The sequence below is a fragment of the Hemibagrus wyckioides genome, linkage group LG05 (assembly GCF_019097595.1).
Source record: "Hemibagrus wyckioides isolate EC202008001 linkage group LG05, SWU_Hwy_1.0, whole genome shotgun sequence".
In the NCBI taxonomy this organism is placed as follows: domain Eukaryota; kingdom Metazoa; phylum Chordata; class Actinopteri; order Siluriformes; family Bagridae; genus Hemibagrus; species Hemibagrus wyckioides.
The window spans coordinates 17,393,898-17,407,469 of NC_080714.1; the positions used below are offsets into that span (position 1 = coordinate 17,393,898).

Here is a 13,572-nt window from a genome sequence, read left to right on the forward strand (position 1 = left end):
AAGTTGGGAGCATGGAATTGTCCAAAATGTCTTGGTATGCTGAAGCATTCAGAGTTCCTTTCACTGGAACTAAGGGGCCAAGCCCAGCTCCTGAAAAACAACCCCACACCATAATCCCCCCTCCACCAAACTTTACACTTGGCACAATGCAGTCAGACAAGTACCGTTCTCCTGGCAACCGCCAAACCCAGACTCATCCGAGTCAGATTGCCAGATGGAGAAGCGCGATTCGTCACTCCAGAGAACGCGTCTCCACTGCTCTAGAGTCCAGTGGCGGCGTGCTTTACACCACTGCATCCGACGCTTTGCATTGCACTTGGTGATGTATGGCTTGGATGCAGCTGCTCGGCCATGGAAACCCATTCCATGAAGCTCTCTGCGCACTGTTCTTGAGCTAATCTGAAGGCCACATGAAGTTTGGAGGTCTGTAGCGATTGACTCTGCAGAAAGTTGGCGACCTCTTCACACTATGCGCCTCAGCATCCACTGACCCCGCTCCGCAAGTTTACGTGGCCTACCACTTCGTGGCTGAGTTGCTGTTGTTCCCAAACACTTCCACGTTCTTATAATACAGCTGACAGTTGACTGTGGAATATTTAGGAGCGAGGAAATTTCACGACTGTATTTGTTGCACAGGTGGCATCCTATCACAGTTCCACGCTGGAATTCACTGAGCTCCTGAGAGCGACCCATTCTTTCACAAATGTTTGTAAAAACAGTCTGCATGCCTAGGTGCTTGATTTTATACACCTGTGGCCATGGAAGTGATTGGAACACCTGATTCTGATTATTTGGATGGGTGAGTGAATACTTTTGGCAATATAGTGTATATCTGTCCGCAATAAAGCATGGAAAGACTTTTTAAAAAAAAAAGGTAGGGACATTTTTGAAAGATCTAAAAAAAAAAAATAGCCTGGAGTAATACGACACAGCATTACTAAGTAGTGAAACTTAATGCAATCTATAACTCTGGGGAAAAAAAAGCGAATTGAAATTGAACTTAATTCAAATGGACACATTTGACACAAAAATTAACACAATTTGTTTTCGTACATCCAACTTGATCAAATGTGTTCCCAAACTGCTGAATAAAATCAAACTCCACACTCTCATCTGAACTGAGGATCAAGCCCAGGTTGCTGGCATTTTACAAAAGCCACGTTACCACTGCACTATTCTACCAGACATTTTAATTGCATCAATTTCATTCTCTAGTTTTAAAATGCCAACATTCCTGTAAGATTTCAGAATGTTAATGGTTTGCATTAATATTATGTGACTTGATCATGCTGACTCTACATCAATCCAATCATTAGAAATATATTTAAATTAAGTTTAGGAAGAGCAAAGAAATCATGTTTTAATGAAAAAAATTTATATAAACTATATAACTACGTTATCCATGTAAGCTGTACAGAAGTTTTGTTTTTCTGACCATATATTCCACATTTTTCAGTGCACAGAAACGAGTAAGCTGACACAAAATGTATTACTTAAGTATAATTAATATACATAATGGAAAAGGTATACTAATGGGTTTATACTTTAAACCCTTTTCTTCGATTGCTTTCTTTATCTACTGCAAACATATACAATGCCAACTGCTGTTGTTCCTCCCTTCAGTGGAGGACTTGTCCAAGGTCAAATGGGACTTTGCATTCCATATCTGTTAACCAAATCTGTAAACCGTGTCTGTTACCTGCAAGGACAAGAAAATTTCATAACAAAATAAATGATCCTTTGTTCATTTTTAATGGCTTTCTTGTGATTTTGCCTGCCAAAAATGACACACTGTAGGTGAACATCGCTACTGTGACACCATCAGGACTTGGAGTTTGTGGTGGTTTAAAATATTTATATGTGTGTTTTTTCCCTACTGTGCTGTCACTGGATATGTGTAAAGCTCTATTAATATTGGTACTGTTGTGTATTACTATTATTATCATCTTCTTTGACTTGATTATATTATTTATAGCACTATGGGGTTCCAGCATTTACAACTCTCCTGTTGTAACTGTTTTTAACTTATTTACTGTTGAACTGAAAAAAGACAGAACCTTATAATTCCAAGGTCTCAATTTACTTTTGATGTAATTTAGTGTTTTCACCGGATACAAATATTATTATTATTATTATTATTATTATTATTATTATTATTATTATTATTATTATTATTATTATTATTATTATTATATTTCCACCCTTAAGTAATATTAGTTTACTATACTCTTCTAAACCACTTGGATAAAAAAATGAATGATCAACTCAGAAAAGCACAAGAGTTGTCAAATATCAATTGTTCATTTCTCATCACATGCTATATTTCATTTAGAAAGCATTCAAAAATATAGAGCACACTTTTAGTGGGGCAGTACATTTATTTGAAAATGTGCTCTGGATGCTGTTTGTTGTACTCAGACTGTGTTTCACTGCACATGGCTTATTATATGCCAGTGTAAACAAGACATTGTATGACATTGTATTTCTGAACCACTCAAGGGTTTCCACAGCTATTTTGGAAAAATGATAAGAGTGTATTGTGTAAAGTGCATTAACGTGACAAACAAAACAACAGAGACCGTGGCACTTCCAGTTTATAATTTTTTTCTGTCAAGTACTCATTTCTCCTAGCTTGCAGTCCTCGGTTTTCTCCCTGTCTCTGCTCTGTGCTTTTAAAAGTCTATACTTTTGAAATCTTTGGTACAACGATATCTGCTGTCAATAAATCTGGTGCACACTAATTGTGGCAGACAGGGGCAGGTGTGATGCTGTCTCTTTCCAGGGAACGGTACCTGTGAAGAGAGATATGTAGATATTGTTAATGTTGTTTCCTAAGCATGAATTGAATCGATTCAATTGAATCCAGTCAAGATATTCTGTCATTTTGTAGCTGCAAGAATGTAGTGAATATTACAGAACAGCACTGACATTTCTCTTATTTAAATATAATGTTTTAATTCAGTGCCCTATAGATTAACAATGCATGCTGGTCAAAAATATCCCTGAAATGGAAAAGAACTGTAAGCGCTGTACTTCTAAATACAACACATTGATCTTTATCTTCGTTTCTTTATTCGCTGTGCCTCTGAGTCCCACCTTGGCTGCACAGCTCCACTACCTCTTGATCAATGTGGCGGATGCAGTGAGTGATGTATAACTCAGATCTCTCTCACAGCACCCATGATCAGTATCAGCTATTTTTGTCAGTAACTGCACTACAGATGCCCTTTGAGCAAGCCCTGCATGTGGCTATCCAATAACTAACAAAACAGATGGCTGAAAGTGAGGATGTTTTGTTTGGCATATCATATTCATCTTATCTTTTATGTTATTACTATAATCCTTTACTCTGACACAGCTCCCAATTGAAATATCTTATATCTTCCTTACTATAGGATATATGCTGACAGGTTTCACAAACATATTCTTTTATATTATTGCCTTTAGATGGAGACTTGTCATATGGATGTACCAGTGTTAAATAATATGCACCTTGTGGCTGAACGGATGACACTCGTCTCCCTCAAACCCCTGTGGTGTGCACATTCGTAGGCCCCTCAGCCACAGGCTGACCGCACAGCACATCCCGATGCCGCACTGGACGTCCCTATCACACGCCTGTCATACACACAGACAGATACACTACAAGCATATGCTCATATTTACACTCATGCACATCAATTATATACTTAATACTAGCATATAAATACAAAATATAATATTTTTTCTACTAATATTTGCTTATGGGTTGTAATGGTTGTGCAGCTAATCCAGTAGAACACAATTCATTGATTCAAAATTGGTTCTGTCATGAATTTCAAGGTTGAAGCTTCTTTATTTACATTTAAATAAATGCAATGTAGTGAACTATTTTTCCGTAGTTACACGTCCCACAATGTGCCAACAAACAGAACCAGCTAAACGTGTACTCACAAATAATAAAAATAGACACAATAGAATATAATAAAATAAATAATTTTTAAAAAATCTCTATTTTTTATCCATCATTCCACAATTTATCTTTTGCTCATGATAAAAATAAGGATTTAATATGTTAGTCTTTTTCATGAGATGTCACACTAACACAGATCAATTTCTATGCAGATTTTCTTTTTTTATGCCGTTAGAATTCCATGAATGTTTCCGAATTGCATCAATTAAATTTAACTGATAATTCAAATCAATGATTTTTTAAAAATGAGTAATAACCTACTTATAAAATACAGTTTAATTATTTACATTTTTTTTTTTTTTTTTTTTTTTACAGTTAAGTGCTTTATTATGGTTAAATGTATTTTAATCAACCTTTTTTTATGACATTAATTGAATTCATTTAATTTAAAATAGTTCCCCAAATTTGCTTCAGTAACACATCGTGTAAATTAGGTAATGATCAAAAAATCAAATCTAGAATCTAAAAAAAGGTACTGCATATTATAAAGAGACTTATGCGCTCTTAATAAGTAGATAAAAAGCTAGTTCTTACCCCAGTGATCACAGCACATCTGCTGCCACTCAGAGATGCAAGCAGTACTGAGAATAAGATGAACAGGCTCATAGCAGCAACAGCAGAGCTTTACAGCGGACACTTCAGCGCTTTTACACCCTACAGTTCTATCTATTCCTCCCTGAACTCAACCAAGGTTCACAAAGCTTTGTGTCAGTTTGGAGATGCTGAGGGTCCTGCCTTAGCTCTGTTTTCTTTGCCTACTTCCTTTTCCTCTTCTTAGCTCATAGGTGCTCCAATAAGTTCTATACTGAGATTCAGTGTTTTCTCCCTCTCTTTATCTCCGTTCACCCCGGTGCAGCCCCCTCCCCTACCTCCGTATGATCCTCGTCATCTTGCTCTGTATGACGCTGGACAGGTTGATGGCAATGCCTTTTAGTGGCGAATGATCCTTTGACATAATACAATACTTTTATTTTTTGCAGTACTTGTACTTTTTTTTGTGGTTGCTCCTGACATCAGCAACATTAACCATGAAGTCTTAGAATAATCTGTGTTAACTCGTATATTAAGAGCTGATTCATTGTGTTTAGTTAAATAAAGAAACAAAACATTTTCAGAAAAAAATCTTTTTTCTCCTGATTGTCAGCGTTTCAACTCAATAAATAAATAGTGGATTTTCCTGTTAAAACAGTTACCCTACAATACAAGACTACGATGCTGCAGCCAGAGGTAAATGAATTTAATGTCCCTTTATATTATCTGAGCATTAAACCCTTCATTACACATGTCTGAGAGACCACCATGGGCTTAATATTTGGGTCTTTTGTTATTTTTTAAAAAATAAAATTTCTGAAGATGAGTCATCAAGTAGAGTTAGCCAGAGTGGGTGGAACTTTTATTTCCATTTCCAATAAAGGATTCAGCTTGCAGGTCGATCACAACAAATTAATCACTTGTCAGTGCTTTTGGGAACATTTAGCCTACAGTGACACAGTGATATGATTCATCCTGTCATTCACTGGCATTCTAAATTTGCACATTGAAGAATTCTCATCAGGGTATAGGACCACATACGTCCAGACACTTTTTTAACCACTGGCACTTTTTCAGTGAAGACGTGTATGCATTCTGTACAGTCAAATAGAATTAAATTCAGACTATCAATGAGAAACCCCTGTCTACGCATCATCTTTTTAAATCAGTGTTATATTCAGCCACAGGGTTCATTGTCTTGAAGTGTAGCGGCTGCCACATTTCATGTTTCAATCCCTTTCTCAGCCAATTATGGCAAATGATGAGCCATTTAGAGGGGTTGCACTTAGGTCAGACTGTGCACTTTGAATTCTGACACTGAATTGATTCAGGTCATCTTTCACTATACTGTATGATTGCAATATGATTTCCTGTGACCTTTGCTGTATAGATTAACAGCACAATGCTTAATGGGAAACATGGTTTATTTGTAATACTACGTCAGCCATCAAAGAGACAGAAACAATGAAGTCAGTCTCACCGTTGCTCTATTTCTGTCGACTGGTCCAATGCACCATAAAATTTACAGTAAGACACTAGCAGCAGAGATGTCTGTAAAGCACAGGAAATATACAGTAACTAATTGTAAAATATTGCGAAGCATTACAATAAAGTACTGTAATGTGTTTATAGGTAGTTACATGGACTGTTGTGTATGTAACTTTTAATTACCGTTCTTTTTTTAAAATAATATTACTGACATGTAATGTAGTAGCCAGTATTTGAAATAATTTATAATCAATTTCATTTGCTTGACATTTTCATCTAAAGCAAATTAGAAGGATACAACTCAGCAGTTGAAGGTTAAAGTATTAATATTAAAATATTAAATAGTAATATTAAAATCATAATAGCTTGGCGGTGCACAGTTTTCTGATATGTGAAGCAACAGCTAAAACATTGAGACGCCATTTTCCTCAACCTACTTGCACTGATCCAATCTCATCTACTGATGACTTCACAAACACTACACGGTTAATTTCAGTACTTTACTAAACTCGATCTGAACTTAAACTCAAAGAGGGTTTATTTCCCCCATAAAATAGTGGCTAAAATAAAGGACACAAAAATAATCCACTAATTTTCAGATGTCGAAAGGAAGAAAATATCGCTCCTCCCTAAAATGTTAATTATGCACTGCTCTATTTACCCAGCTGTATACAGTTCAATCCTTTAAAATAATAAAAGAGCATTTTGTTGTATGATATGAGTAGTTGTGCCGTGGTTTATACAGCATGGCAAGAGATCATACTGGGTATAAATTCATCTGAAGGATTCAGTGTTAAAGGTTCAATATGAGATTCTTCCTGGATGATGAGGGAACTCCTTCACCACATGGTGAGTTGTAGCAATCAACATCTGTGAGGTTACACTAGTCAGTGTTTTCTTAAACATCCTTCTTCAAAACAACACGAATAAATTCAGAATCGAAGTAAAGCAACTTTAAATGCTCTGGGGTGGAGCAGAATGCTGCTACTCATGAGGACCACATTTTCATTTTATTGCCGTTTTGAATTTGAGAGCTGGATAAATTAGGCCTATCCGCTGTGAGAGCGAAATGTGTGAGGTATGACAGCCCTGAAGGTTGTTTGCGTCTGTTAGATACTGATTTAGGGCCAGAAGGAGTCTGAAAGTGCCATAGGTTAGTCAGCATGGCATCACTGAGCTGCAGTTAGGAAGATGTATGCCTCTGATCTACAGGCCACATAATTACATTGCACCATTTTGCCTGGTCAGCACAGCAGTCTGGCCCTTATCCTGCAGAAGAGAGCAAAAAATCAAAATGGGGCGAGACAGTGAGCTGTAAACCAAAGTACAGTACCATTGTGAGTAATAGAAACTTGTTTAAAAGAAGTTCATATTGTGAATTGGGTTATGTTAGTTTTATATATAAGTACTGCACAGTGTGGTGTTCTATCACCACAGAACTTGTGGTGATAGAATCTACACTGATGCTAGTTAGGAAATGCAAAGAAATGTTAAAATGCAAATTTAATGCAATTCTAATCTCAGCATAAAGTGTTAGCCCTTATATCCTTTCTTCCAGCATCCCATGACCAACTCCACGTCGACCCACACTGGCAATGCTAGACTATTATTTGTGACATACAACAACATTACAAAAATTAAAAAAACAAACAAAAAAAAAACAAAAAAACACACACACACACACATTAGAAATGTTATGTTTACATTGTATTCAGACCATCAATAATTATTACATGTGCATTACAGTTATCAATGTCTCCGATCTTACTCAAAAACTGCACCTTCAGAAAAAGCTGCTTTCATATAAACCATGATTCTCACACACTTATTTTCATTCACAGGGAACTGCCCTATCCTCACATGGCTTTCTTTACATTGCTGCCCTTAGTGCCCACAGTGTCAGTTCTATAAAGTAAACTAATCAAAATCTATTTTGTTCAATAAACATGGAAAAAAGACATTATCAATTACTATATTAATATACTTATATACTTAGAATAATCCTTTATTGTTAACCTAGTATTCTTATTAATATTAATATATTAATAGACTACTGTATTAATATTACAAATTAATAGACTTTTTAAGACACTGACAGTTCCCACCCACCAGCTAATGTTCTCATATCTCATGATAGATACAAACTGGGGACGATGAGCAGTATGTCATGGCTGAGACGCTTGAAGCCAGTATTACCAATTAATTTTCTGAGCAGATGTTAACAGCTCTCCTGCACTCGAAATGACTCTCCAGCTCACATCACAGCTGCTGGTTATACGAGTCATACGAAGGAGCAGGTTTCCTCGACTGTTAATTTGTGAGAAAGGGAAGGAAATGTAAAATAGGAGTTTGACATCCTCACTGAATGAGGATAAGTTTAATACTGTGCTCTGCATTGAATATGTGTGAATGTTGTCAAGCAGAAATCATTGTGAAAATATTTGAAAAATAGATATAAGACAAAAAGTAAAATGAAACCATAACCGCCATCTTTTTAATATAATATATATATATATATATATATATATATATATATATATATATATATATATATATATATATATATATATATATATATACAGAAAGTCATTTGATAAGGAGGTCCAGCAGGCTGTCAAAAATGGAAGGTATTCCTGTCTTTTGTGTCCCTAACAGAGTCCATTCATAAAACACAAACACAAAGGCGTTTGGCCATGGTTTTGACACTGAACAGAAAAAAAGCAGCAGAGATTTCTGATAAGAACGTATACCCTTTTAAGAGTGCATGTTGAGAAGAACTGATCTTTTCATGGTGCTATAGTCAGTGACCAGGTGTCATCTGATAGACTATCCACATTCAGTCATCAGTTCCCCAGTGATCACACTGACAATAGTGAATAAATGTGAGTTTAGTCTTTTTAAATAGTAGCAGCTCAGCGCTTGGTGCTCTGGCCAACTTATTGGAAGGTTATGAATTTGATTTGGAGTACTTTTACCGTTGCGCCCTTGAGCCTTCATGTGCTCAATCTGTTCAATTCTAGGGTCCTTTCGGAAAAAAACATATGTGAACATAATGTTTTTACTGGCATGGCTGGATGTATGTAGGGGTAACCTGGGCAACATTTAAAAGAAATGTTGTCACTGGTTTCTCCAAACGTTTGTCCTGTGACATTAACACCACGGCGTCAGTGTCTTCACCACCTGAGATGTTAAATGGATTTTAAACTGCACTCAAATGTGCTAACTTTTGAATTTTTACCCCTGCACTTTTGAGAGCACCATGATGTAAAGCATCGCAGCCCAGTTTGGGAACAGCACAGAGTAGGATAGGCATACTGTGGTACGATCAGCTCAGCACAGCATCCTCTATGAGCTCCCTGACCTGCAGTCTATCCCCAGCAAGCAGTGCTGGACCTAGTGAAGGACCTCAGCCATCTGAACGGTGAAGTCTTCTCTCTCTCTTGCAGCCGGGAAAGTGTTTCCACTCCTTGACGACAAACACAGAGGAAACAAAGAGGAGCTTCTTCATGGCATATGGTTATGTATGTGACCAATAATGTATAATGTGCAGTATGCAACCATGTATGACCAATTGTTAGCTCTAAATATGTAACACTTCTGAGGATGTTTAGATGACAGACGTCTCTCAACATAGCTCTCAATACTCATTTTGAACATCCAAGCACTAGTGTTTTAGAAAAACCTATTTAAGGCAATATTTACGCCATAATTTCGCCAGATGGCGCTTTACTCTGTGTCCGCTTTAAAGGAATCATGTGATTCAGAATCAGGTGATTCTTTTTCCCGGAAGTGACTTACGTGCATATAGCCTTTAGCTTATTTATGCAACTTTCCTTATTTTTGCCTTTAAATAAAGCATTATTGTACTTGTTTTCATGGAGGCTACACTAGAGCAACACCTCGACGATACGTAAGCGTGGCTTTCTGTTACTCGTTTTATTTGATTGTAGTGTTATTTTCATTGCGTTTGGTGTTTTCATGAAGTTGCTGTGGTTTGTTTTGTTTATGAAGCCTGTATGTTTTCCTGTTTTTGTTTTTAACATCATTTTCTTGTGCTAGAATGAAAAACCCTGCGATTGTTGGAGTTTTGTGTACAGACGCGCAAGGCCATAATCTTGGATGTAAGTATTCATAAATTGATTTCCTAGTATCTAGTCTGAAGATTATTGATCATTCCTAAACCCAGTCTAAACTGTACACGTGCACTGGGAAATAATACACTGAGGTTTATTCTGTTTGACCAGCATGTGTGCAAGCGACACAACTTCATTTCTTCGACTTCATAGGGGTGTCTATTTGTAATTATTGTACATAAAAAAGTAACATCATGGAAAGTTTTAAATAATAAATATTTATCCAAACCCAAAGTCTGTTTCTGGTGGAGCGGTGTATGGAGTGTTACAGGAGTTCGTGTTTTGTGTCTTTGCAGGCCGTGGCTCCCTTTCTGATGAGCATGGTGGAGTTGTGTCTGTTTTGGCTAAACAGGCTGCCTCTTTAACTAAAGATCCAACAGACTCTCCTACTGTGTGTCTCGAATCTGATTCAGGGTAAGATACTAGTTTTACACACACACACACACACACACACACACACAGTGTGATGCTGGTGGAGGAAACTGATTCACTCCACCAAAACACCCCAGAAGTGACTAAATAACATCTAGATCTGGTGACTGTGCATGTCTGTGAGATGCTCAACAGTTTCATGTTCATCAAACCACTTTATCACCAGTCTTACTGTGTTCATTATCATCCTGACAAGGGTACAATGTTTGAACCGTTGGGTGCACATGGCCCTCCAGAATGGTTTACATGTCATGCTGATCTAGCAGAAGTAGTAGGTCTAGGGAACAGTATGATATTGCAGTCTAAACCATCACTGATCTACCCCCCTGCTTCATTCTGGGTGAGGGCGGTAAGCTTCTTTGGGGCTTCCCTGCAGCGTAACATTCCCGGATGTGGGAGAGATAGTAAACAATATATGTTTCATCACAATGCATGTTTCACATTTCCCTCAGCCTAAGATTTCCGCTGCAGGCACCATTGAAACTGATGTTTGGCATTCGTATGAGTGACCATAGGTTTGGCTATAGCAATCTGACCATGAATATTGACCCTGTGGAGCTCCTGACAGTTTTGGTGAGTCAAGGTGCACTTTTGATTCTGCACTGAATTGGACAGCTGTTTTTTATATATATATATATATATATATATATATATATATATATATATATATATATATATATATATATATATATATATATATATATATATATATATGCATGTTTAGAATCTGTGTTTGTGCCCAGACATCCTTTTCAGTCAGCTTTTTCTGTGGTATGCCGACATTACTCAGGATACTGTGGTTCTCAATGAACCACAAAGACTTGCTGTCCCGGTCACAAATGCACCAGCGAGACACGCACCAACAATTTCTTCTCATTTGAGCTCTGATATCTCTCCCTAATGTTGTGTGGATTGCAGTATTTCATGTACAGATGTGCTACTGCTCTGCCAATTCAACCTTCACACTCTGCTCTTACTTATGGTTTGGGATTGACCACCAGGATGTGCACATAAAGGTGTGAAACCTCCAACACCATATTGGCCAGTGTTTCAGTTTTTTTGTTCAACCCCTGTGCCAAACCCACATGATCACACACATGTGTCTATATATTACACACATGTGTGCATGTTGAACATTCCATTATAGATTTAGTCCCCCTTTGATCTTATAATTACCTCCATTCTTCTGGGAAGGATTTCCACTAGATTTTTGGCGCATGACTGGGGATTTGTGTTCATTCGGTCACATAAGCCTTAGTGAGGTAAGGCACTGATACTGGGAGAGGAGGTCTGGTGCAAAGTTCACATTACAATTCATCCCAAAGGTGTTCAGTGGGTTACAGTCAGGGCTCTATGCAGGCACCTCAAGTTCTACCACTTCCACTCCAAAATTATTAAAACATATCTTTACAGACATCTCTTTGTGTACACAGCCATTGTAATTCTGGAACAGGTTTGGGCTCCTTAGTTCTAGTAACGTGGGATTTTTTTTTTCTTTTTTTTTTTCTTTCAAAGTTATTCATGACCTATCTTTTTCAGTACAATTAAGATTAATCATTTGATCTTGGCATTCAGTAGACTCGGTTGTGGCTTCTGCTTCGTAGGAATGCACCCACACTGGCCTTTCCTGCTTAAGACAGGACAACCCTGTTATATAATTGTGCGAGTAAGACAGTTTGTCTAAGGCCTGGTTAGGTACACATAAATGTTGATGTTATATGTGAATGATATATAAGCTATAAAGTCATTCATTAAAAACATGCATTTTTAATTTGACAAATGTCATGTTTTCTAGAAACCACAATTTTATTTATTTTTTAAAATAATTTTAGGCTTAGATAAATATAAACCTGCATGCATCTGTAGCCATGATGTGGGCAAAAAAACCATTATACATTTTTTGAAACTGTAGGCAGATATACCTATACTACATGTACAGACTTGGATATGACAACACTGGCCCATGCAGTCTAACCTAACTAGCTTTGAATTAAATGTGCAAATCTCATCTGTTTACTCTATATTAATGTATTCGATCTCTCTACAGTAAGCAGATGAGAGTCGCTGGCTTTTTTTAAAACCACAGTATACATTAATATTAACGTAATTCTTCTTGGCGGCAATATTTCATAAGATTACTTTGCTTGCTGAACTGACTTGATTTGATAAACCTTCTTTATTTCCATACAGATAAATTGATACTGTCACGAAGGTTCCAATAATATTAAGGTTATCAAAGGTTCCAATAATATTAATGTCATCTGTAGTTTAAGAAACTGTCATGTGGATACAGCAGAGAGAGCACATTAATATAGACACATTATATAGAGTAACCAGAAAATATCTGCATATTGCTACTCTAACACTTCGTGCTATTAAAACTTGTTGTGTTGGGGTTTTTTTTCCTACAGGAATGTTCTGGTGAGGACACACGGGACAATCACAGTAGCCGTGCACAAGATGGTTTCATAAAATCTTTGGATGCATGCTCCATCTTTACCAGATCTGAGTTGTTGCTAATGTACAGAAACATGGCTGATGCACATTACACCTTATCTGCTTTTGTTTACAAAAAGACTCATGCATATCTGATAACTGCCATGTGTTGTGCTTTGCTTATAATGACATGTTTTGCAGTATTTTAAGTAACTGGTATAGTGCTTGCATATATACATTTCCTAATTATTTAGTACTTTCTGGTTTAACACGAAATTCCTGATGGTGTCTTAAAATGTTGCTGTTAATAAATTATTTAATAAACAGTTATTTGATGGTTTGTCCTAAAGTACTATCAAATGTAATTAATTTAGTCATCTAAAAAAAATCGAACAAATTTTAACACTGCACCTAGTCTTTTCTTATCAATGAAATTTCTAACTTTTTTTTTTTATCTTAAACACTTGAGAAGTATGAAAATTGAGGATATCTTGCAAATGCAAAATAGTGTTAGTACAGCCTCTTCCAAAACAAGAAAACCCACATCAGGTACAATCTGATATTTCTCTCACTTGAGAAATGTGTGTTCAAACAAAAGGC

At 36.7% G+C, this 13,572-nt stretch overlaps 2 protein-coding genes across 2 annotated transcripts; one reads left to right on the top strand and one right to left on the bottom strand.

The window, feature by feature from the left end:
• Nucleotides 1-2,466: 2,466 nt before the first annotated feature.
• Nucleotides 2,467-4,715, bottom strand: prok1 (prokineticin 1). The gene is made up of 3 exons (XM_058390608.1): nt 4,487-4,715; nt 3,493-3,618; nt 2,467-2,792 (listed from the first exon to the last, which is right to left on the bottom strand). The coding sequence occupies exons 1-3, from the start codon at nt 4,556-4,558 to the stop codon at nt 2,673-2,675; spliced, it is 318 nt and encodes a 105-aa protein (XP_058246591.1). The 5' UTR covers nt 4,559-4,715; the 3' UTR covers nt 2,467-2,672.
• A 5,011-nt stretch (nt 4,716-9,726) lies between these two features.
• Nucleotides 9,727-13,321, top strand: lamtor5 (late endosomal/lysosomal adaptor, MAPK and MTOR activator 5). The gene is made up of 4 exons (XM_058388791.1): nt 9,727-9,881; nt 10,031-10,092; nt 10,401-10,518; nt 12,948-13,321. The coding sequence occupies exons 1-4, from the start codon at nt 9,847-9,849 to the stop codon at nt 13,006-13,008; spliced, it is 276 nt and encodes a 91-aa protein (XP_058244774.1). The 5' UTR covers nt 9,727-9,846; the 3' UTR covers nt 13,009-13,321.
• Nucleotides 13,322-13,572: the final 251 nt, after the last annotated feature.